The sequence below is a fragment of the Triturus cristatus genome, chromosome 3_2 (assembly GCF_964204655.1).
Source record: "Triturus cristatus chromosome 3_2, aTriCri1.1, whole genome shotgun sequence".
In the NCBI taxonomy this organism is placed as follows: Eukaryota; Metazoa; Chordata; class Amphibia; order Caudata; family Salamandridae; genus Triturus; species Triturus cristatus.
In genome coordinates, this window is record NC_140584.1 from 447,832,262 (window position 1) to 447,854,433 (window position 22,172).

The 22,172-nt window shown below is 43.1% G+C and overlaps 1 protein-coding gene across 1 annotated transcript in view; it reads right to left on the reverse strand.

Annotated features, from left to right (window-relative positions):
• HPS5 (HPS5 biogenesis of lysosomal organelles complex 2 subunit 2) overlaps positions 1–22,172 on the reverse strand; it is a 484,255-nt gene that overhangs the window by 40,035 nt on the left and 422,048 nt on the right. Inside the window, exons 17-19 of the mRNA XM_085648054.1 lie at positions 14,309–14,429; positions 13,614–13,769; positions 970–1,089 (exon numbers count right to left, since the gene is read on the reverse strand). Of these exons, the coding sequence (XP_085504180.1) occupies positions 970–1,089; positions 13,614–13,769; positions 14,309–14,429 (397 nt within the window). The remainder of the gene's footprint in view (positions 1–969; positions 1,090–13,613; positions 13,770–14,308; positions 14,430–22,172) is intronic.

Here is a 22,172-nt window from a genome sequence, read left to right on the forward strand (position 1 = left end):
TGTGCATCTAAATTCACCTCTAGTACCCAAAAGGAAGGATTCTTTAATTCATAACTGGTACTAGAGCAAGTTTAGAAACGTATACAATGCCTAATGGGGTAAATTAAGACACACCTGGTATCAAACAGATCATGATCGACATGTTTCAGCAATGTTAGCCCATACTGGGTCTTAAGGCTTTCTTCGGGACCATAAGTTGACAAAGCCTGTCAAACAACTATCCTTTACAGGAACGTGCCTGCTAATTTGCCAATCAATGACATTTGAAATTAGTGAATGAAAAGGCACACATTCATGCATCTCATACACTTATGCACTTCTAAGTTCGAAAATTGTTGGTTGGTGCCTCTAAAAAAGGAGAGAAGCATAACACAATGATCAGGAAAGAAAAATAACTTATGGGGTATGGTTCGCACAATAGACATTACACCAACACCCGTTGTGGTGCATTTTGACAAATGTCTGTATCAATTTATAATCAATGACAAACAAAGATAAACATATGTAATAAGGCAGACAGAGACAGACTCTAAAGCTATTACCACTAGGGGTCCAAGTGTAGTAATTAAAATGTGAATGTAACACAATCACTCCACGGCTGAGAAAATCAGAAACACATTGTGAATGTGTACTGTGGACTCCTCAAGCACACGCAGATAATTCTGTGACCCCAGAAATAACTTTTAATGGGGTCTAATGGAGGAGTGCTGGCCCTGTAGTCAAACACAGGGAACACAAAAACGTTACGGGTAAAAGATTGCTTATTTCTGCAGGAGAATTTAAAACGTATCTGCTCTCTCTGCGTGCCCTCAATGTCAGTTTAACACCGTTCATTTCAACAACAATAGCTTACTTAGTCATTTCTTTTTCATGTATGTATTTGGTTTAAGTGTAATTGAACAAAGCAAAAAGCTTCAAACATGGACGTTGGCTGACACTACATCTGAAATGATGAAGAGACTGCATTACCTGGGGTTTCCTGAAGCATCAATAGTAGTTTTCATTTGTGGTGCATCATGACTTATAGCCAACAATAGCCACTCCAATTTTAATGATTCAGGTTGAAGAAGAGCTATAGTAAAAGATGATCTAAAAAAAGAAAAAATGGTCAAACTGCACTAAAATGTTATAAAGAGATCTGACAAGCAACAAACTACTCATCATTTTACATTTTGGCTTCTGAAGGCTTTTCGTTTTAATATATATAACTCTCTAGCTACATTTTTCTCCAAATCTAGGCACAGTAGCAGAAACAGCATTGCACTTGCTGGGCATTAAAATATGTCTTAAATGTCAACTGTGAAGTACAAATGTTTTCAGTCAAACAGATTCTTTATTCATGGCTTAGGGACCATTCACTGAGCAGTCCAAGCAGTCTGCAGCTAAATGTTTTGTGGCATCCATTACTCGGACTCATGCACCTTTTAACAGTCTGTGTTCTGGTTGAGTCAAAGCTCATTCAACAAGAGCTGATGCAACAACAATGGCCCTTCTTGCAGGAATCCTGGTCAAGTAAATTTACAATGCAGCAACATGAAAGCAGACACACACTTCCTCAATACTTTACTGCACTGATGTGACTGTATTGATGTGTAACCATGCAAAGAAGCACAGTGAAGTGAGCAGTAATGAGAAGCTTTTTCCCCATAGGTAAGACTCATTCTCACCTTTTACAGCTCTACTGCATAACTTTAATTATCTTAATTCAGCCAAGTGCATCTATTAAGGATGCAATGCTGGAGAACAAAAAAAAAGTTACTTATTTGTAACTAGTGTTCTCCAGCATTGATATCTTTCATAGATTCACATGCAATCCACCCACTTTCACTTTCATTTGGTTCCAGTTAGATGGTTATACTAAAATCTAGCACTTGAATGCATCTGTTGGGGAGGACTGAGGGTGCCGGCAGATGTTTGGCTGTAGTCTGTGTCATACATAAAGATGTGGATAGGATGTAAGTACTTCATGGCTAGTCTAATGATATGGAGTGTGATGGTACATTGCTACGTTTATCCATCCTAAGACTGTAATCAGTGTCAACATTTTAGCATGTACATCAATGAAAGAAATCCATGCTGGAGAAGAAGAATTTCCTAGTTCAGAGAGTTGCTTAGTATTTTTGGCTCTCGTTACAAGTATCATGGCGTTTTGTGCGATATTCAACACATCCAATGAAATCCAAATTTACATACATCGTAATTCGTAGGGTGCGATAACATAGCACTTATGTATTTTTCTCTGATAACACACCAAAAGCAGCATGTGCCAGTAATTAATGGACATTTTTGCCCTGTTCAATTCCAGCTGTTTTTCCCTGCTAAATTTTCAGTGTATGCAAACTTTATCTCAAGCAGTAACTACCTGGTGCAAAAAGCTTTGTAATTCTGACTCCTGTACACGCATGGTCTGCAAAGGGGTCAGTATTATTTGAGCCACTCATGATGAGGAACGTTAATCTTTTTGGCTTTGTCCTGATAGTACCAGATGGCTTAATTAAAAAAAAATTATTCTAAAGATACAGTAAATAGCTTTATAACTAGTGAAATGAGAGTCCTCAATTTACACGAACTTACTATTTTTAACCTGACAAAAGCAAGATTAAAGTCAAGAAATAACTATGTTAAAATACTCAACATTTTGTTAAAAAGAAAATAATTTTATGATCAAAATGACATCAAACAAAGCAGATACTTTGTTCTGGTCATGGCTTGAAAAGCAGTTTCCCTCAAGAACAGTATTACAGCAAGTGACATCTTTCAAAAGATGTTGTTGAAAGCAAATATCTACATATTCAAAGACCAGTCTACGGTCTCTAACGTTCTGTAACACTATTCCCAATACTCAAAAAGTTTCCAGACTTCACAGGAAGGGATAGAATATGAATTCAGGATGGAAAAAAGCCTGCCCTACTTCCACATGACCGTATTCAGAAGTCCAGTTTCTTCTGGTTTTGCATGCTTTCTGCCTAGTGGATGCAGCTCCTTTTGTTTCTTTGCCTTCCATACTCTCACGGACAAGTAGAAGAAGCTCCACTGCAGGCAAGCTATTTCTGGATGTACTTGGACACTCGGGTCAGCAACAGACTAGGTTCCAGTGTCCTCAGAGAAGGCTCCCATTTACAGGCATTGAAGCCTCTCCTCAGTTCTTCTTCCAGATCAGAATTCTTTCCACAGACTGTCATCTATCCCCTCCGTTACAGCCAGGCCTCAGGCCCTTTAGTGTTTGCAGGAGCTTTTGTTAGGTGAACACGGCTGTAACTAGTGAATGTTTCTACGAACATTTACTACTCATTTAACTCCAGTCTTTTAGTACTCTGTGACATATATCCTTCCTTAGCTAAGCACAGTATGGCAAAAGGTATCCCACTGTTCTCTGTGCTACTGAAATCCAAAATGGCAAATTGGAGACTTGCCATATGTGACTTAGTAGGAAAACAAAAGAATGCAGTACTATTTCGGAAAAAACATTTCATTTAAATAGTTAAGAAGAATTTTACAACATAAATGGTGTTCGCGTTTTGGTAGATACAAATTAACCTAAAAAATTGCCCTGTTCATGGTTTGTTTCGGTGTAACTGTCAATTATTGAAAATTAGTTTTCTGTGAATTTTCTAAGGTATTAACCAGAACCCTTCTCTGTTTTCCCACTGTTTTTCCTTTTACATTTTCTTTTTCCCTCCCTCCCCCTCATCCCTTGGTATCCCTATTTTTATACCGTGAGCAGCACCCTCAGGGCATCATTTCGGCCTAAGCAAAATTACACCTTTTAACCCTTTCTTAAAATATTTGGGGCATTTTATCTTTCTCCAAAATATCTCGGGAGTTAAGTCAGAATAGTAAACAAGCCTCCGGGACTATTTTGTGGAAAGTTGCACCTTCTGGAAATATTCTAGGACTGGTGTTAAAATAGTAAATTTGACTTCTGAATAACTACTGCAACCTGTAATCCATCCACATTTGTTTATCCCCCATCCCTTGCCGTCCATTGCTCCTCTTGGTTCCACTTTATGTGGGGACCTTCTTACATACTCATTCTACTTCTCAATGCGTTCCCTACCCAGACTACCTAATCCTTAGTATTCTTACCTGTTTTTCCACTTTAGTATTATAACCATGTTTTATTCCAAGAATTAGCTACGGAATATAACTTTTATTTTTTCAATATTTCTTTTTCAATTTGAACAGATTGCTCACCTTCGTGTGGCATAGGTGAGGAATATGCAGATAGACAGAGTATCTACCAGAAAAATCCTTACTGAAAGTAAGTAACTTTTTCTTCTGAGCGATACTTTTACATGCACATTCCAGAACCAAGGATTCCTACAACACAGATGTGACAAATTGTCTTTCCCTGTGGACTTTTAGCCAAGGTAATAACTGCTGGTGAAATTGTGAATTTAAGCCCACATCACAGCTGAACAGATATCCAGTGCAGGAATACCCCAAGCTAGTGCCAAGGAAGCAGCCTTCACCCTGAAGCAATGTGCCATCAGGAGGCTCCTTCTTGGCAGGAGTGCTGGTGATCATAAATGGCAGCACAATTAAGCAGGAGACTAAATGCTTTTGATTCACTTTGCATTTTTTGGAACCAGCATAGCCAAGAAAAAGCTGATCATTAATCTGTCACTCGCAGGTCATGTCAATGTAAAAACTGAAGGTCCATCAAGGATCTGGGCGGTGTAGTCTCTCCTTTTTGGTGGCAAGAGGCGGGAGGGAAAATGTTGGTAGTGTGAATCATTCTCCTAAATGAAATAAGGTGATAACCTTCGATAAGGAAGAAGTACTTGTTCTTCTGTGTGGCGAAGTCAAGATGAATAGATAACATCTGGGCTCCCTAACAGGCCGACCTGAGGTAACAGTTTCTAAGAACACAGTGTTTAAAGTGAGCAGCCGCAAAGGACAACTATTCATAGGTGAACCCATCAAAAGTAAGCATCGTTTTATGGTGCCACAGAGGCATAACAAATTGAGAATGGGCAAACAAATGTGTCAAGCCATTCATAAAACACATAACTACAGGAGATTTAAACAAAGGACAGTCGGTATGGTAGACAGACAAAGATCATAAGGGCTCCCAAATAACCCTTAATAGTGCTCACAGCAAAGTTTGTGGGCTAAAGAAAAGCAGAACACAAAACACAACCTTGAGTGGGTCAACTTACGTTTTAGTGCACTAAAAGACAAAACATAACAAACAACCAGAATCATTCCATTTGATAGAAGAAGGCAATGGGTTCACAAAATCATATCCACCACCTCATTAGGTAGGTCAAAGGAACTAAGATTGCCCTGTTCAATCTCTAGACTTGAATGTGGAGGCTCAGGATGCTTGGATGCAGACCCTGCTCTTCTCACTTAAAGCTTAAGCAGAAGAGGAGGTAACTGTAAACACCACATCCAGCGCTGCATGTGTGGGGGGAGCTGAAAGGTTTTCGCACAAGAGGATGTCAGACAGCAGCCAATAACACAGATGTCGAGCTGTTGTGCAAAGGTTCAAACTGAGCACGCATCAGGAAGTTAAGAACTAAATTAAGTTCCCACTGAGGCATGATGAAAGGGGCAGGTGGAAACTTTTGTACAAGCCCCTTGAGAAATCTATTTTTAATAGGGGATTTAAATAAAGAAGGCTGGTCTGCAGTCACAAAAAGGAAGACAAGGCCGAAAGGTACCCTTTGAGAGTGCTCAAAGCCTTGCTGGGCAAGGGTCAAAATAAAAAGTGAGACTTGAGAGAGGGAAGCTGAAAAAAGATCAATAGATATTTCTGTACAATATTTTACAAATTTCTTCCACTGGCAGGTGTACACGGTCTAAGTGGAGAGTCGTCTGGCTGCCAAAATAACATTGTAAACTTCAGGAGGAAGGTCAACTGTCGCCGCTCAAACTCCACACAAGAACGCGTAGAGTTGACAGGTTTGGGTGGAGGACCTTCCCTTGTTGCTGTGGCAGAAGATCCTCCCGAAGGGGCAACCTGATCGGAGGATTGTGATGCTCAATTGGAGAAGCTCGGGATACCAGACTTTCTGTGCCCAGTCCGGAGCCAGACAAATGAGTTGGGCCTGGTCGCTCCTAATCTTCTCAGGGCAGGAGTGGTATGGGCGAAAAGGCGTAGAGGAGGTCTGAGCTCCACTGAACTCAAAAGCTTCTCCGAACAAGAGCCGCTTTAGAAACTCCAACAAGCAAAACTACTGACATTGCGCGTTCTCGGCAGCGGCAAACCGACCTAACCAGGGCTCTCCCCACTGCTGAAAGAGACTTTGCGCCACCAACGGATGGAGATGCCATTTGTGATCTGCCATTCATCAATGGCAGAATTTGTCCGCCCTGGCCTTCAGGAAACTTACCAGGTGTTGAACCACCAGGAATATGCCCTTCTGTTCCAGCCATGTCCAGAGTGGCAGGGCCTCCTGACAAACGATACACGACCCCACTGCCATGTTTGTTGCAGTAACACATGACGGTGGTGTTGTCCGTTAACTTTTGAACCAGCTATCCCTTGATTGAAGGAAGAAAAGCTTTCAGCGGCAAGCAAATCACTCGGAGCTCCACCAAGTTGATATGGAGACCAGAGTCCTCTGATCTCAACCTCTCCCAGATAGCTGCCCCATCATAGGAGTGACGAACTGTCACTACTGTGTGATCTCGTTAGGCAAGAGAGGAGGGTCTGCCTCTGACCCAAACACAGTTGGCTAACCACTACTGACGGATCTGTCTAGTTCCCTCTGAGATATGGACCATGTCAAGAGATTCCCCTGATGCTGCGCCCACTGGAACTTCGGGTCCCACTGTAAAGCCACCGTATGCCATCTGGCATGTGTCAAAAGCAGGAGGCCATAAGGTCCAGCAGCCTCACAGTCATTCTCACTGAAATCCAGGATTGAGGCTGAAACATTAGTATCATAGTCTGAATATCATGGACTTGCTGCTCAGACAGTAGGCCTGAAACTGCACTGTGTCTAGAGCCACTAGGGAGTCAGGTGTGACTTTGGCATGTTAATAGCGCGCTCCTGCGAATGAAGGAGGTTAGCTGTAGTCTGGAGGTGGGAGACGACACTCGGGGGCGAGGCCGCCTTCAACAGACAGTCGTTGAGATAGGGGAAGACTGCCTCTTTGATTAGCGCAGATGGACTGCGACCACCGCTATCACTTTGGTGAACACCTGTGGGGCACTGGTAAGGCCAGAGGGAAGCAGAGTGAACTGAAAGTGCTCATGGCCTACCATAAATCGCAGATAGCGCTGATGGGCAGGCAGGATGGGAATGTGAAAATAAGCATCCTGCAAATCCAACGCTACCATCCAATCCCCTGGGTTCGGGGCAGACAAAACCTGAGCCAGAGTGAGCATCTTGAACTTGTTCTTTTTGAGGAAGTAGTTGATGGGTCGTAGATCCACGAGAGGGCAAAGGCCCTTGTCCTTTTTCGGGACCAGAAAGTAGTGGGAACAACAACCACAGCCTACTTCTGGGGCCGGGACCCTTTCTATGGCTCCCTAGGCCAAGGGAGTCATGACTTCCTCCTGAAGTTAAGTCAGGTAATCCACAGCCAACCGGTTGTAAGTTGGAGGCATGGAAGGAGGGGTAGCCTTGAAGGGGAGGAAGTATCTCAGGATTGGCCGTGCTGAGGTTGTTGAACTTGCACAGCCTTGTGGCTGGGGTATGGCTGGTGCAGCTGAAAGCCTCTTCCGTAGCCACGAAAATGGCAAAGAGCAAACAGGGGATGTGTGGCCACTGAGAGGCCCAAGGACTCTGTGTAGCACGTGAGTCCTTAAAGCGCTCCAGGGCCATGCCTGCCTTGTCTCTGAAGAGATGGGTGTCATCAAAGGGCATGTCCATGAGGGAAGCCTGGCGATCCCTAGAAAAGCTAGAAGTTCTCAGCCAGGCATGGCGCCAAACGGCCACTATCGATGAAATCGGGCTGCCCAGCGAGCCCACAACGAATGGTGAAGTTTGCCACATCTCTCCCATCTAAAACTGCTTATGAGAGGATGGCCCCGGCCTTCTCCGGGACCTGTGGCAGTATTTGAGAAATCATTTCCCACGGGGAGTGGGAGTAACGGTCGAAAAGGCATGAAGTGTTCACCGACCGCAATGCAAGGCTGGCAGAAGAAAAACAATTCTTACCCCAACTATACAGCCTCTTGGATTTTCTGTACAGGGATGCGGAAGGGAACGTGCCCTGTGTTGTAGAGGCTTGGACAGCCAAGCTCTCAGGGGTAGGTTAATTGGTGAGGAAATTTTGGTTGCCTGGTGCAGGGCGACGGTGGTGGCGATTGTTGCATTCACAAGAGTCCCTGTGCTGGGCTTGGACCAGTTTCCAGAAGGACTTAACTCAAGGCCTCATTAAATGGCAGGAGGGGTTCCGAGGAGGAGACACTCAACTGCAGGATCTCCGTCAAGATATTCGTCTTGACTGCCACAGAAGGGAGCTGAAGGTCTAGGATCTCAGCTGGCCTTTGCACCACCATAGCGTATGAAACTCCCTCCTCCGTAGCCACCGTAGGGAGAAAACGCAGACCAGAATTTGGAGAATTGTCCAGTCCATTGGTCTCACCCAAATCCTCATACCAGTCCATTTCTTGCTCTGGCTGGGCTTGTAAAGAGTACAGCAACCCCTCCCAGTCTTCCTCCATTCCTAGCCCTTCAGAGTAACCGACTTAGGACAACAGGGTTCTGTCGGAGCCGGAATTGTCGGTAGGTGCTGATCTGGCTCCAGATCGTTGGGGATGAGAATGGGGATAAGAATGAGGCTGGCGCCGACAAGGGGCGCTGGCTGTTTCTGGAATCTCAGCCCTGGGAATTGTCGCAGTGGCACAACCGGTGTGGGTCCAGATCCATTACCAGATCCATTACCAGATCCATAGGAGGTCATCTGCACCAGCACCAGATCCGCCAGCGCGGAACCCGATGGAGCCCCCTCTGAGTCTACGGGCCCGAATGCACCCCGGTAGGGTCAGGCCACCCAAATATGAGGCACATGACATCACAGAATTCTTTGAGCTCAGAGGGGGTTGCGCCAGCTCCCGGAAAGGAAGGGATGCACGGAGCCAACTCAGGCGCAGGTTCAGCCAAACAAGGCCTAGAACTACGAGACTCCTCCGTCACGTCAGGGCGACCGATGAGGATAAGTCGAAGCACGTTTCGACTGCCTGCGTTTCTCATGCTTCTTACCTGACCGACTCAAAGACTTTAAATGGGAGGATGAAGACTTAGGGCTCCTGGAGCCGTGCCCGGATCTTCCTCTTGATCGGGACTGAGAACGAGACCTCCGGGGCTAATGCAGCGGTGCCGTGCTCAGACTTGCAAGTAGCTTTAAGAACCGCTCTCTCCAAGCTATCGGAGCCATGGCCCTGGAGTCTGAGCATGACTTCAAGTCGTGGTCAAGCTCCAGGCACCAAAGACAAACAAGGTGTGGATCTGTAACAGACCTGGTGGGGTGACATTAGCCACACTGGTTGAATCCAGAAGTCTTCTTGGACATCGTACACACCAAAAATAGCCTGTCAGAAAGTGACAGAGGGTAGCTATTATCACAGATCTGCGCTAACTGGAGCAGAACTAAAAAAAAATGAGGTCAGTGTGCTGAGATGGCGCCTGTATAGGAGATATGGACGTCACAACAGCAGAGACGAGGCTGAAGACGTCGCACGAAGCTGACAAACTCCACCTACTGGTATACAAGAGTATTGCTCAAAGAAAAACTTTTCAGGTCCAGTGTGATGCCTGGGAAATTCAAAGGTAAGCAATCTGCAGCTAGATGTCTCTTTCAGATAAACAGTTAAATATCTTTTTACATTCAGTTCAATGAAAAAGACGTTTTTTGTTTTTTTTTACTAATATTTCTGGTCAGTTTTTATTTTCAGTATGAAAGTAAGTGTGGATGGCAGTTCTGCGTTTCAGCTAAAGACATTTCATTTACGTTTTTTAAGTAACTGGGTTAGATGTAAGGTTAGTGTTTGTTAGTTCAGTTAAAATGGTTTGGCTACTTGGGTTTAGGAAATCTATATAGCTAGTTCTAAGTTATTTTTTCCTAGGCAGATTATTGCATTTATTTAATACAATAGTTAAGGATATTGTATTTTTTACCATATGAATTGTTTGTTTTAACAGGTACCACCAACTAAAAAGAATGTTTTGTTCATTCAGATTACATTTCTTCATATTTTTTTAATTTTCAAAAACAAGAGTTCTGGTTTGTTTAACAGCCAAAGGTTACTAATCTTTTCCTATACTTTCTTTTTTGTGTTACTGGAGCATTTTTTTTTAAATATATATTTCAGGTTCTAAAGTAATTCAAATGATTTTTCATAGTTTATTTTCAGAGGATAATTATAGTTTTGTATTTTTGGGGGATTGTTTATAATTTCGTTTTTTACTTTGAATTGCTACTTGAGGAATTGGATTTCTCTTTCAAAGGTCTTCAGCTAATGAACTCCAACTTTTTTAAAGCCTTTCATTAAAAATGAAATGGATAGGATAGATTTAAATGATATATTATGTATGCAGCTCTGTAATTATGTCTACATTGATATTATATAGTAGTTTTCAATGTGCTGTATATTATGTTATTTTTAATGTTGCTTTATTTTTAAATTACTTTTTAAACTAAACCGTAGTTGATTACTGGTTATATGTTTTAATGTTCATAAAATGTGTATTTTAAGGTGTATTGCATTGTATATTTTTTATTATACATTTATTTTTATATTCTGGTTTTTTTGGGGATTTGTATTTAAATGGTTATTTTTCAGAATGATAAACACAAATTATCGGTTTATGAATTTGAAATTTGCATGGCTTTTTTGTTAGATTAATATGGTGGTTTTATGTGTACCTGGTAGTGTGGATTATAGCAGTGTGTGAGCAACTGATTGTAAGTATTGAAGTCCTTGGGTGTTTGAGAGGAGTATGACTTTGCCTGCTAGCATGTCCTGCATTCGGTGAGTATGTTTGGGTACTTTAGGGAATACATGCTGTCCTAGTGCTGGTCATTGGCCTGATTTCTATGAACTGGTATAGTGTAGTGTGGTCCTTCCAAGTTTGTCTTAACAGGGGTTTGTCATCCTTCTACTCCTAACTAGTTTGGCCTCCTGCGATAGCGTACAGTTGTACACATTCCACTATGGTATGTGAAGCTTGGATTGGTACCTGTGTCTTGAACGTTGCATGTATCCAAACCAAGCTTTTTCGAAATAGTTTAAGATATCTTCAAAACAGTCTAAGAGTGTTTATATTTTCTTCATTTTCTTGGTAGAATGATGTTTCTCATAGTAAATTATAATGTTCAGCAATCTCTGTTGCTAGGGCACAAGTAAGGATAATAAGGTTTTTGATTTTGAATGCAAATTGAGTATTGATAGAGTAGTCTATCCTTAATGTGAACGTTTGTGTATATCTCCATGAAGCTTAAGTTGAAATTATATTTATAGTGTTATACTCCTGGGTGAAGCTATAGTTTACGGACTGTTTACATCATTGCCTGTTCAATGTCCATAATTATTTTTTGTGGATAGAAGTTACTGTTTTTGGCTTTAAGGCAGCTAGGAATTCCTGATATGTATTGCTTTACTTATTTGGTAATAGTGCATAAATTACTATGAAAAAGAGATTTGGTGCTGCCATCAATCGTATATCTATACACAAAGGGTGGTGGCCACGATATAAAGGTGCTATCCATTAACCAGGGAATGCATTGTGTGAGGGTTAGTATTTTATGTGATGTGCAGAAAACAATGATACATTTTTATTGATCTTGTTATCATGTAGAAATAAGTTCTCATTTGTGTAAGTTACTTTAAGGTGGTCAGGAATAGACTATTTATCTCTTCAAACCTCTTCTGGTTCTAGTAACATTCTTTTTAAACATGCTATTGAGGGTAAGTGCTCCAATACTTCTCCACGAACATTTGGAAACAAGTCCCTTAAAATTGTTCATATTGGTGCTGAAGAGCTACTGCTAACTTTGTCTCTATCTTGGCTCACATTGCTAACTTGTACTTCAGCTAAGGTAGGAGGATGATTGTATTCTTCTATGCTCTTAATTTCATTAATGGCATCTGCTCAATCATAACAAACTTCAGAACAGCACATACTGCACCACTTCAGACCTGACTTACTAACCCCCTCCTCTCATTCTCACATATATTTCCACCCTCCCCCACCCACTAGTTATCTTATATCTACCTACTCCTACTTTCTATCTCCTCTCCCTTCACCCTCCTCAGTTTCCCACTTCCTCCTTACTCCCCTCCCCCCCCCCATCCCTGACCTCCCCCGCTAGATCAACGATCCAATTCTGGTTATGGACTAACTGTTATCCCTATTTTCTTGTCCATGTATCTACTGTTCATTGCATTTTGTTCTTATTACCTTGCACTTTTCCTTTTTGTACAAATGTTTTATTTAATTTTTGTTCCACTCCCAACCCTTGTTAAGCGCTCCGATACCTTTGGGTCTAGCCAGCACTATATAAAACTGTTTAAATAAATAAATATTGCAATTCCAGTGGGTTATTTTGCACTCTTTAGCGTACACATATCCCATATGGGTCAGCAGGAGTTCTCTTTCTGTGGGGTTCCGTAAGTAGCTCTACTGGATATTTTGGAATCTGTGAATGATATAAATAAGAATAATATATATGAAATATTAAATATATTACATTTCTAATTATCTACGGTAAGAAGGTAAAGACTACATTTAAAGCATTTTACATTTTATCCTGCAATATTTGTTTTCTGTTTTGACTTGCTTTTGGTTTGTGCAGAGCTTTACTCTTTTTTATGGACGTTGTTTTTCAGATTTTACACATTCAGTTCTGTATTTGGAGTATATAAAATAATAGGCATTTTATTAATTATGGTTATAATTCTTTTTGCTACTAAAAATAAATGGTACTTTAGGTTCCTTTTTCTAGTGGTCAAGAGTAAGTAAAGTCACTTTTTTACAGCTTTGCTTTGTGGTTCTGCGAGTGGTGATGTAGAATTCATATAGCTTTCTACAGATGTTGCAGCATTACATATCATACTCGCTTTCTTTGATTTTTGTTTGAGGCAATTTCACAAGTGCGAGTATTAGTGAAGCAGCTGATAAGGTAACAGAAGTAAAGAGTGTGATCCATATACTTGTTGCTATACACGTAAAGGTTAAAACATCTCCCAGGTTCTCTACTAAGTTGAACACAGATGAGGCACACCCAGAATTAAGCTAGGAAACCGAAAGAAGTGTGCGCTTCTTTCACATTTTCTTCTCTCCATTTCTTCAACATAGCTTCCTTCCCCTAGTATGGGAAAACACAGTTAGCAGTCAAGAGGAAAGTAAGCTAGTCGCCTTAGCTCCTTAAGTGTCAGCCTCATCCAGTCCTTTTGTCTCCCAAGAAGAGTTGTACAATCAATTTTTCCCTAGACCTCAAAAGTGCCTCTTGAGCAACTGTCATAATTTACACAAAATGGTGGTGCCGTGTAAGATAGTGGTGCAAAACAAGCAATCCTTTGTGAAGTTCAATAATAAGTTGCAAACTTTAGTTACATTATATTATATTTATTTTCTTTAATTCCATATAAACGCAAATCTGAAGGTAAAACAAACCTGTGTTCATATATCCCTTGTTAGAGTTTTACCCACCTCTGGTCTTCAAGTTTTGATTTCACAAGACTATCCAGGTAGGTTAAAAAGTGATCTGGATGTCTCTGGCAAATCCGTCCAATTTCTGAGGGTGAAATGGTGGGATAAAATCTGATTAATGATCGCAAAGCCACTATCCCAAACTTCTCATACAACCTGCAAATGAAAAACACATTTCCATCAGTTTAGTGAAAATCACTGCAGGCATGATATGAAGGAAGGATAATAAAAACAGAGAGGAGAAAAGATGGTCAAGACAATTGCTCATGTGTGTAAAAGATCAACAAAAAGAAATATCAAGTTGAGGAATAGGGTATAGGAAGGATGAAAGAGGAATGTATGGGGAAAAAAGACCTAGCAATGGCAATGACAGGACATTCGTTAAGGGGTGTCACCTGTGCCAACTAACTGTTTATCAAACAATACTGGGTGCTACTGAGCAGTGCAAAACTTTGCATTATTTTGAAAATGCAATTATTTGCTTGCTCTCTGAAGAAATGCTTTTGGTTCATATATTTCAGTCCAGGCTAGGAAATCAATGCTCTAGCTATTGGTAGTGCCCTGTAAAGAATACACTCTGATCTTTCAGTTATGTGAAATGTAGGCACCACTCTTTCAGAAATGAGAAAATATGATGAGAAACATAACATGCAAAGGGAATAAATATGACTGAAGAAAATTCACAAATTGTAGACCTTGTTGCATGTGCAAGTAACAGAGGGCTGTCCCAAGGCTCCACTTCACTGACCAGTTTTAAAATCTTCGTCAAGTCTTCGTTTCTCATTGCTAAAGTCACCGGGCTGGTTTGAGTCAATTCTGAAAAATAAATAAAGGAAATACTTCAAAAGTAAGCAAGCCACAGAGTGGGTTTTTACACAAAGCTACTTGTTGGGAAGGAAGTTACTTACCTTCGGCAATGCCTTTTCTGGTAGAGACCATCTAACCGTAGATTCCTTACTTTAAAATGCTTCCCAGACTCGATCCTGAAAACATTGTGAAGCACTACTGCTTGAGGCCTGAAAGATGGCGACTGAGGCTCTGTGCTGACGTTGTCCACTCTGGATCTGACCTGCACAGGCCTATGTAGATGCCACCCATGCGCACGACATCAGTTACTTTTGTGATCCCTCCACGCCCGCAGACTGGGATCTTTTTAGGTGAATGAGTCCAGTTCACAGACATGGATGGATGGATGGGAGGGGTGGTGAGGGATCTGTGGTTAGAGTCTCTACTAGAAAAGGTATTACTGAAAGTAAGTAACTTGTTCTTATGCTAGAGACTTCTAATCGCAGATTCCTCTCCTTAGAATAGATACCAGGACAGTAGTTTCCAGGTGGTGGATCTGTGAACTGGCACAAACCATATTATCCTGCAGGATCGAATGGGCAAAACGTCTGTCACGCTGGACCTGGCTGTCCACAAAGTAGTGCTTCATGAACGCCTGTTGGGACGCCCCCATAGCTGCCTGACAGATGTCCACAACAGGCACTCGGTCTACCAATGCAGTGGTAGCCGCCTCGGTTTGGGTCGAATGAGCCTGAAAGCCATCTGGAGGCTGCTTCTTCGCCAGCGCATAGAAGATCTTTATGCAGTGCACGATTTAGAGAGAAATGGTTATTTTCTGTCTGCCTGGTTCTTTATGTGAACCTGATAAAGAGCTGATAGTCCACACAATGCTGCCAGGTACATTAGATATAAAAACAAAAAAAAGCGCTCTTGGGATCCAGACGAAGTTGTTCCTCCTTCTTGGTGGGGTGAAGCGGAGCAAGGAACGTCAGAAGGATTATTATAAATTGCCTGACGTGAAAATGAGTCACTATTAGGCAAAAAAGGAGGCACAAGTTTGAAGAACCAATTTGTCCGGATAGATGGTAATGTTCGGGGGGCTCACAGAGAGCCTGAAGCTGGCTCACTGTAAGAAGCTGGCCTGGTATATGATGTCCACTAATGTAAGTAGGCACCCTGCACCAGTCCAGACCACCTTTATGGTGGTTTAAGAGGTCTAAGACAACCTTAGGAAGCTCTCTAAGTGGTAGCTGTGGACAGCAGCCTTCAGGCTTAGTCCAGAAGGAGGGTAAGCAGCTTGTTTTACCGGAATGCAATGTTATAGTATAGATTAGGTGGGCAAAAACACACAAGGGATTTATAAAAATATGTATTATATAATACTCTCTAACACGTTTAGATATCTCCTACACAGAGATAAACACAATGAACACAATACTTTGCATAGAAATACAGTAAATAGCACAGAAGACACATTGGGTCCAAGGGAGGGACCAAACCATATACCAAGAAAGTGGTATAAGAACCACGACTCGGTTTCTAATGTCAAGAGGACATGGAAGTGCTGGGGACCCAAGGAACCATCCAAGGAGAGTGACTAGGAACCCCACGGAGAGCGTGTGCAGTATGGGAACACACCCGCGTGCTCCGTACAAATCAACGTGTAAGTCACGGTTGGAATTTTAAAGATTAAGGACCCTTCCCAGTGGACCCTGAAGAATCCCAGGAAGATACCCTAGTACACACGTTACCTACACCAGGGAAGCCGGGTGCATACGTGAGAAGTGGTGTCAGAAACTATAGTCGAACCCAATGGAGGACTTCAGGAAAGTGCCACTGTTGAAGAAGGAGAAAGAGTCCTGTGGAATCTGAAGATGGATTCTAGTTGAGAGGTACCTGTAAGCAGAGGGGACAGAGTCTATGTCACTCAGGAGTGACCAGGAGATCTGGAAGACACAATGTCCAACAATGTCAGGAGAAGTAGGAGAGTTGACAAGAACATTGACTTTGCAGCTGTGAGGACCAGGCGGCGCTGAGGAAGACCAAGAGGTGTGCAAAAGCTGTCCCATGTCGGATGTCGAGTGCTGAGGGGTGGGTGTCCGGCAGGAGCACTAACAAGCCTTGGCAAATAAAACCAATGCAGACGTCGAAGATGGTGGAATCTTGGGACCAGCAAGGTCCAGGGGACTCACCACAAGCAGGGGAGTTAGGGAAGGCCCGAGCAATCAGGGGAGCCAAAATAAACAAAGGTGACCCTCAAATGGACCCACAGGCCGGAGGCACTGGAGTCGCGGGAGGACCTCAAGCAGTTTAACAAAAGATGCAGGTCACGATGCAAAACCATGCAGTGTGGCCGAAGATTCTGGTCACCGGATATGCTCGAGGCTGGGGCTACTTGGAGCCTGAAGACCTTCTTGGAAGGAAGCCAACAAACCTTTGAGACTGCAAGTTGACGCGGTGCCCAGGGGTTCGGTGTTTGCAGCCCCGTGAGGGATAATGGCCTCAAACTTGGTGAAAGAACAGGGCAGGCCTCAAGAGCTGTGGGGAACCACCAACTGTGTTGCTGAACTTTACGGAGTCCGGAGGAGCTCAATATCAACAGACCGGTCGACTTAGTTGCGGTTCCTGCAAATGCAGGTAAGTGACTCCTTCACATCAAGGGAGTTTCCCACAGACCTTGGAAGGTTCCTGTATGGTGCACAGGCACAGACGATGCAGCAGACTGCAAAGGAGACGAAGTCAAGCCCAAAAAAACAGCCAGCGAAGTCCAGAGTGCCCAAATGGTAGTGTCTGATCTGAATCTTGTCCCACGACGAATCTAGGGACCCACCCCGAGGTAAGGCTTTAAGTACCCTAAGCAAAGGGTTGGGATGATTCAGGGGACCCTCCCAGGGGAGGGTCTGGACATGGGGGAGGTTACTCCAATGTCCTTTGTCCAGTTATGCACCAGACGGCTCACAGAGCTGGTTTGAACTGGACTATGCATGGGGACACCAAATGTGCCCCTCATGCAGACTGAGTGGTGCTCGCAATCCACTAAATCCTGTCTGGGAGGTGGTCACACCTCTGTGTGACAGGATGTCTATTGTTCTGGCTTCCCCTGCTTGAGCTTGGCTCAGCAGCAGGAGGGCAGAATCATGTCTCTGGTCGGCAGCAACCATTTTGTGCTGTCTGGGTCTAGAAGACTGGTAACGGGAGCACTGAGAGCCTAATGGAGGGCTCTTCCAGTGCTTGGAATCACACCTACAACACCGTTTACGGTGTAGGGGTATGATTCCAACATGTTTGATACCAAACATGATAGAATTCATTGCAGCCACTTTCTAAATGGCCATTGCGTAATTACACAGTGCCCCTCTATACAGTATATGGCTGCTTTACTTACAACGCGGGAGAATGGACTCCATAGGCTGTAGGGGCGTCCTGCCCATGCAGGGGCACCCTCACACTTAGAACACAGCACACTGCCTTCTGGATTGATAAGGCTTGCTATAGGGATGACTTATAGGTTTTAAGTGCAGTGACCCTAGATATAGGAACCCTATATCTTTAGTAATTGGTGCTAGCACCAGCGTACACAGGCTGCAATGGCGGGCCTGTAGTTCCATTTTTAATGGTTTCCTATGGGTGGCATAATGCATGCTTCAGCCCATGGAGGACCTCTGGGGTACCTATGCCTTGGGTACCTTAGTAACAAATACTAGGGCCTGATAAGGGTACCACAGTATCCAATCTGGGATGTACCCAAGTACTGAACATAACAATTTTAGGGAGAAAGCAGATAGACTGGGGTCCTGATTAGCAGGATCCTAGTAAGACTAGTCTATAACAGCTTATACCAGGCAAAAAGTGGGGGTAACCATAAAAGCAGATCCTACTTTCCAACACTCACACTCCGGGCCGATGTAAGGCCACCAAGAATACAGTCTTAAGGGTAAGCAATCTCAGTGGACAACTATGCATTTGTTCAAAGGGAGTACACAAAAGGAAGGTCAAAAACAAATTCAAGTCCCCCTGGGGCATAATTAAAGGAGACGCATATCAACTGGCAATTTAAACAATGATGGCTAGTCTGGCAACTTAAAAAAAGCTGAAATAGCTTTCAGTTGTGCCCAAGGCAAGGCCTTGCTGGGTTACAGACAATACAAACAATAAAACCACAAACAGCTTAGCATGAAGCAGGTCTACCTATTTAGTCAAGCACCAAGCCAGTGAGGCCATAAGGGAGCAGAGCAAACTGAAAATTTTCATGGACGAATGCCTTGACCCTTTTTCAGCACTAAGAAGTAGTGGGAACAGCAGTTGCATGGTTGCTGTTCTCTCCATTTAGAAAGATTTCATGCCAGAAAACCATGACCAGGCTTTCTGACCTTGCAACAACAGGGTGTCAATCTAGTGTCACCTTGCTTAAGTAGTGCATTGTGGTGGTGTTGGCAGTTTGCACTATATTCAGATCCTCTGTTAGAGATGACTAGAACCCCTTGAGAGCTATGTGGGCTACATTCAGCTCCAAGAAATTGATGTGACATGACTCTTCTTCCAAAGTCTATAGGCCCTGAACAGGCAGATGTCCTAAACGAGCAACCCACCTCAGTAACAAGACATATGTTAAATGTTTCGGTGTAGGTAGGTCTTGATGAAGAGTAATTTCTTAATTCAGATTGCTTGTACTGCACCACCAGGCTAGAGGCTAGCTTGCTGATTGTCTCAAATTAAGCTTGTCATTCCATCTGCATCTTTTGATCCGCCACATACTGTTGTAGTAGTTTTGTGTGAAGCATTGCATGTTGTGCAAAAGCAATGCATGAAACCATCAAGCCCAAAAGGGATGATATTTTACAATCAGTTAGATATGGAGCCCTTCTTGAGTAGTTAACACTTTTCCGAGATAGATAATACTCTGTCCCATGAAGGTAAAATCATTCCTAAATATGTCAGGGTTTGTATCGGAGTTAGAGAGAATGTCTGATACATGGCCTGACTGCTTTTTGTGTGGCCACTCCCTGAGCTCTCTTTATCATGTGCTCCGTGTTTGCCTAGTGGTCCAGGGGTACTGGTGTGAGGTCACCAGCCGTATTGGGAGGGTAGTGGGACAACCATTGGACATGGACCCCGGGTCATGCTGTTGGATATCATGGCCCCTTAGGGAGCCTAGTGCACACTTATTGCTACAGAATATATGGTGAGCAAGAGGGTTCTGGCAATGCACTGAAGGGATGAGAGGGCCCGCCAAGGCAAACATGGGTCAGGGGTATGGACCACTGTGCAGGAATAGAGATTGGTATATAAGGCCTGGGGGAAAAACAGAAATATGAGTGCATATGGCCCCAAGGACTCAGTACAGAGGTCTCTTGGACTGAACTGGAAACACAATGCGCAAAAGAGGCTCTGTCTGTGCCTGTCAAGGGGAGGGAAGAACACACCAAGCTCATTACTTTTGTGTTATTCTTCTGCACACTGCCAAGCGCTCGAATGACTTGCCTTGTGGCCAAAGTTATGTATTGTGTTGTTTTTGTCAACTATGATAAATGATAAGGAGGTCTAATCAATGAAGAAGAGACTGTGGTTGGAGATCTTCTTTTAGTTTGATTGGGGTGTCCGGCTTTGAGTAGTCAATTATTCAGGTATGGGTAGAGGCAGATGCATACTGGAAGCGTATCTTTCCTGTCAAAAACCCCCCAAAAAGCCTGTGCTTCTTATGGCTGCAAGGTCTATTACACATACCCAGTCTCCTTTTCTTAGATGCAAAAAGATTTGACGTAATGCTATCATTAAGAATTTCCCTCGCACTGATCCATTTGTCGACTAGACACAGGACTGAATGCTTCTTTGGGCCACTCCTTTTGATTAACAAGTAACATGAGTACATGCCTTTCCCCCTTTGGAGACGGGGCATGTTCTATTGCTGTATTCTTTAGCAAATCACCAGTTTCCATGTGCAGATTGGACAGTTAGTGTTATGGGGTGGATGTTGGAGGTACAGGTGTTGGTAGTTGTCTCAATCGGAGTGAGTATCCTTAAGCATGATTGATGATTTGTTGCTTGTAATGCTCTGTAACCCTTTTAGGGGTTGTGAGATACCATTCCCCACTGCAGTGGAGCACAGCGAGGAAGGGAAGACAAGGCATTGCCTTCTGTTGGATGAAGGCCATCCAGACACATTGGAGGACAGCTGTGGATTGGATGATCTTGATTTCACTCCTTGCTCCTGCTGATACAGGAATCTCTGCAGCAGTTGTGGTGCTGCTGATGGGGCTGATAGGGCCATAGAGGGGACTGAAAACTCAGCCATTGATAGTACCTGTGGTCTTTTTGGCAATATCGAGACCTGAAAAAAATCTTCCTCTCTTAAAGCCTGCTGCTTTTAAGGTTGCTGATTCATTTTTTATGAGAATGTTTTCAAAATAGAGAGGTTACAGAAGAAGGAAGACTGAGGATCTTTAGCTGAGCATCTGGTTTTAAAGATGGCAGTCATAACCAGGACGATTTCTTCAGAGTAATTTCGTGGCAGTACTCTGATACTGCCAAGTCCGTCAAGTTTATAAAGGCACAGATTATTTGATTTGAAATTGGAAGACCTTCCTGAAGAATTTCACTGACATCCTTCCTCTAGTTAAGTCCTCACTAAGGTTTTGCAAAGTTCCCACAGTACTCTTTTGTATATCTGATTCGTATTTCCAAGCAGGGCAGTAGCACTGGCAGCCTTAACTGCCGTGGCAGCAATACCACAGATCTTTTACCCACAGCATTCTTTCTTTTGCTTTCGCCTTGGGTGAGCTGTTGTTTCTGGGGCTAAGGTGTGACTGCTGACAATATAAGTCTGGCTAAGGATCAAGGCATACAAAAGTCAGGTCTTGTTCTAGAGACCTGTACTTCTTCAAGTAAGTTGTTGCCGGACTCAAAAACTTCTCATCTGCTAGCTCCAACAGACCAGGTACTAAAGAAATAATGGTCTAGATGCAGAGTGAGTTTGTAAGGTCTCAATGGTTACCAAACAAGAAGTTTGAGGGGCTTTAAGAGGAATGTTTACATTTGCAGCAACTCTGGCTAAGATATGTTGAGATCCAGAGAAAGATGTTGGTGTATGAGATGTCTGTATCCCATCCAGTCGACCTCAATAGGGACTGTGAGGTAGGGGGTGATACTATGTTGAGGAAGTAGTGAACATGGTGGCCGAGGTGACTTCCGAGGAAAGGGAGGCCTCTTTCTGATCAAAGACCATGATGTTGGTCTCGAGACCATCCTTCGACGTAACAGATGGAGCAGATTCAACGATCTCAGAAAAGTTTGTATTGGATCTTCTGTTAGAATCCTAAAAGATACAGGCCACAGAGGGGCTGGTTTGACATCCGGGAATAAACTAAATCTTTTCCCTGATGCTGGAACTCCTTGATGCAGAAGATAACCCAGCAACACTCTTGCAGTCAACCAGAGTATTGCAGAAAAATGCACCAATGTTGAGAGTCTGGACGTTGATACTCATCTCAGCAGTGAATCATAACTCAAGTGAAACAATGTAGCGCGGGAAAGTAACGTCAGACGGAGGGAATGCTTTTAGATTGAAGATGTTCCCGGAGTCAAAAAGAGTTGTGCTTTGGCGTCTCCAACATGCTTGTCATCCAACTACCAATGGAGAACATGTTGGAGCTGCAAATCTATCAGACGTTGATCTTTTTCACACTGTGTGAGATCGACAGTGACTTGGGCAGCAGGAATGACAAGGCCTCCATTTTATTTCCCTTCTAGATGTTTTTGTTGGGGTATCAGGTGCAA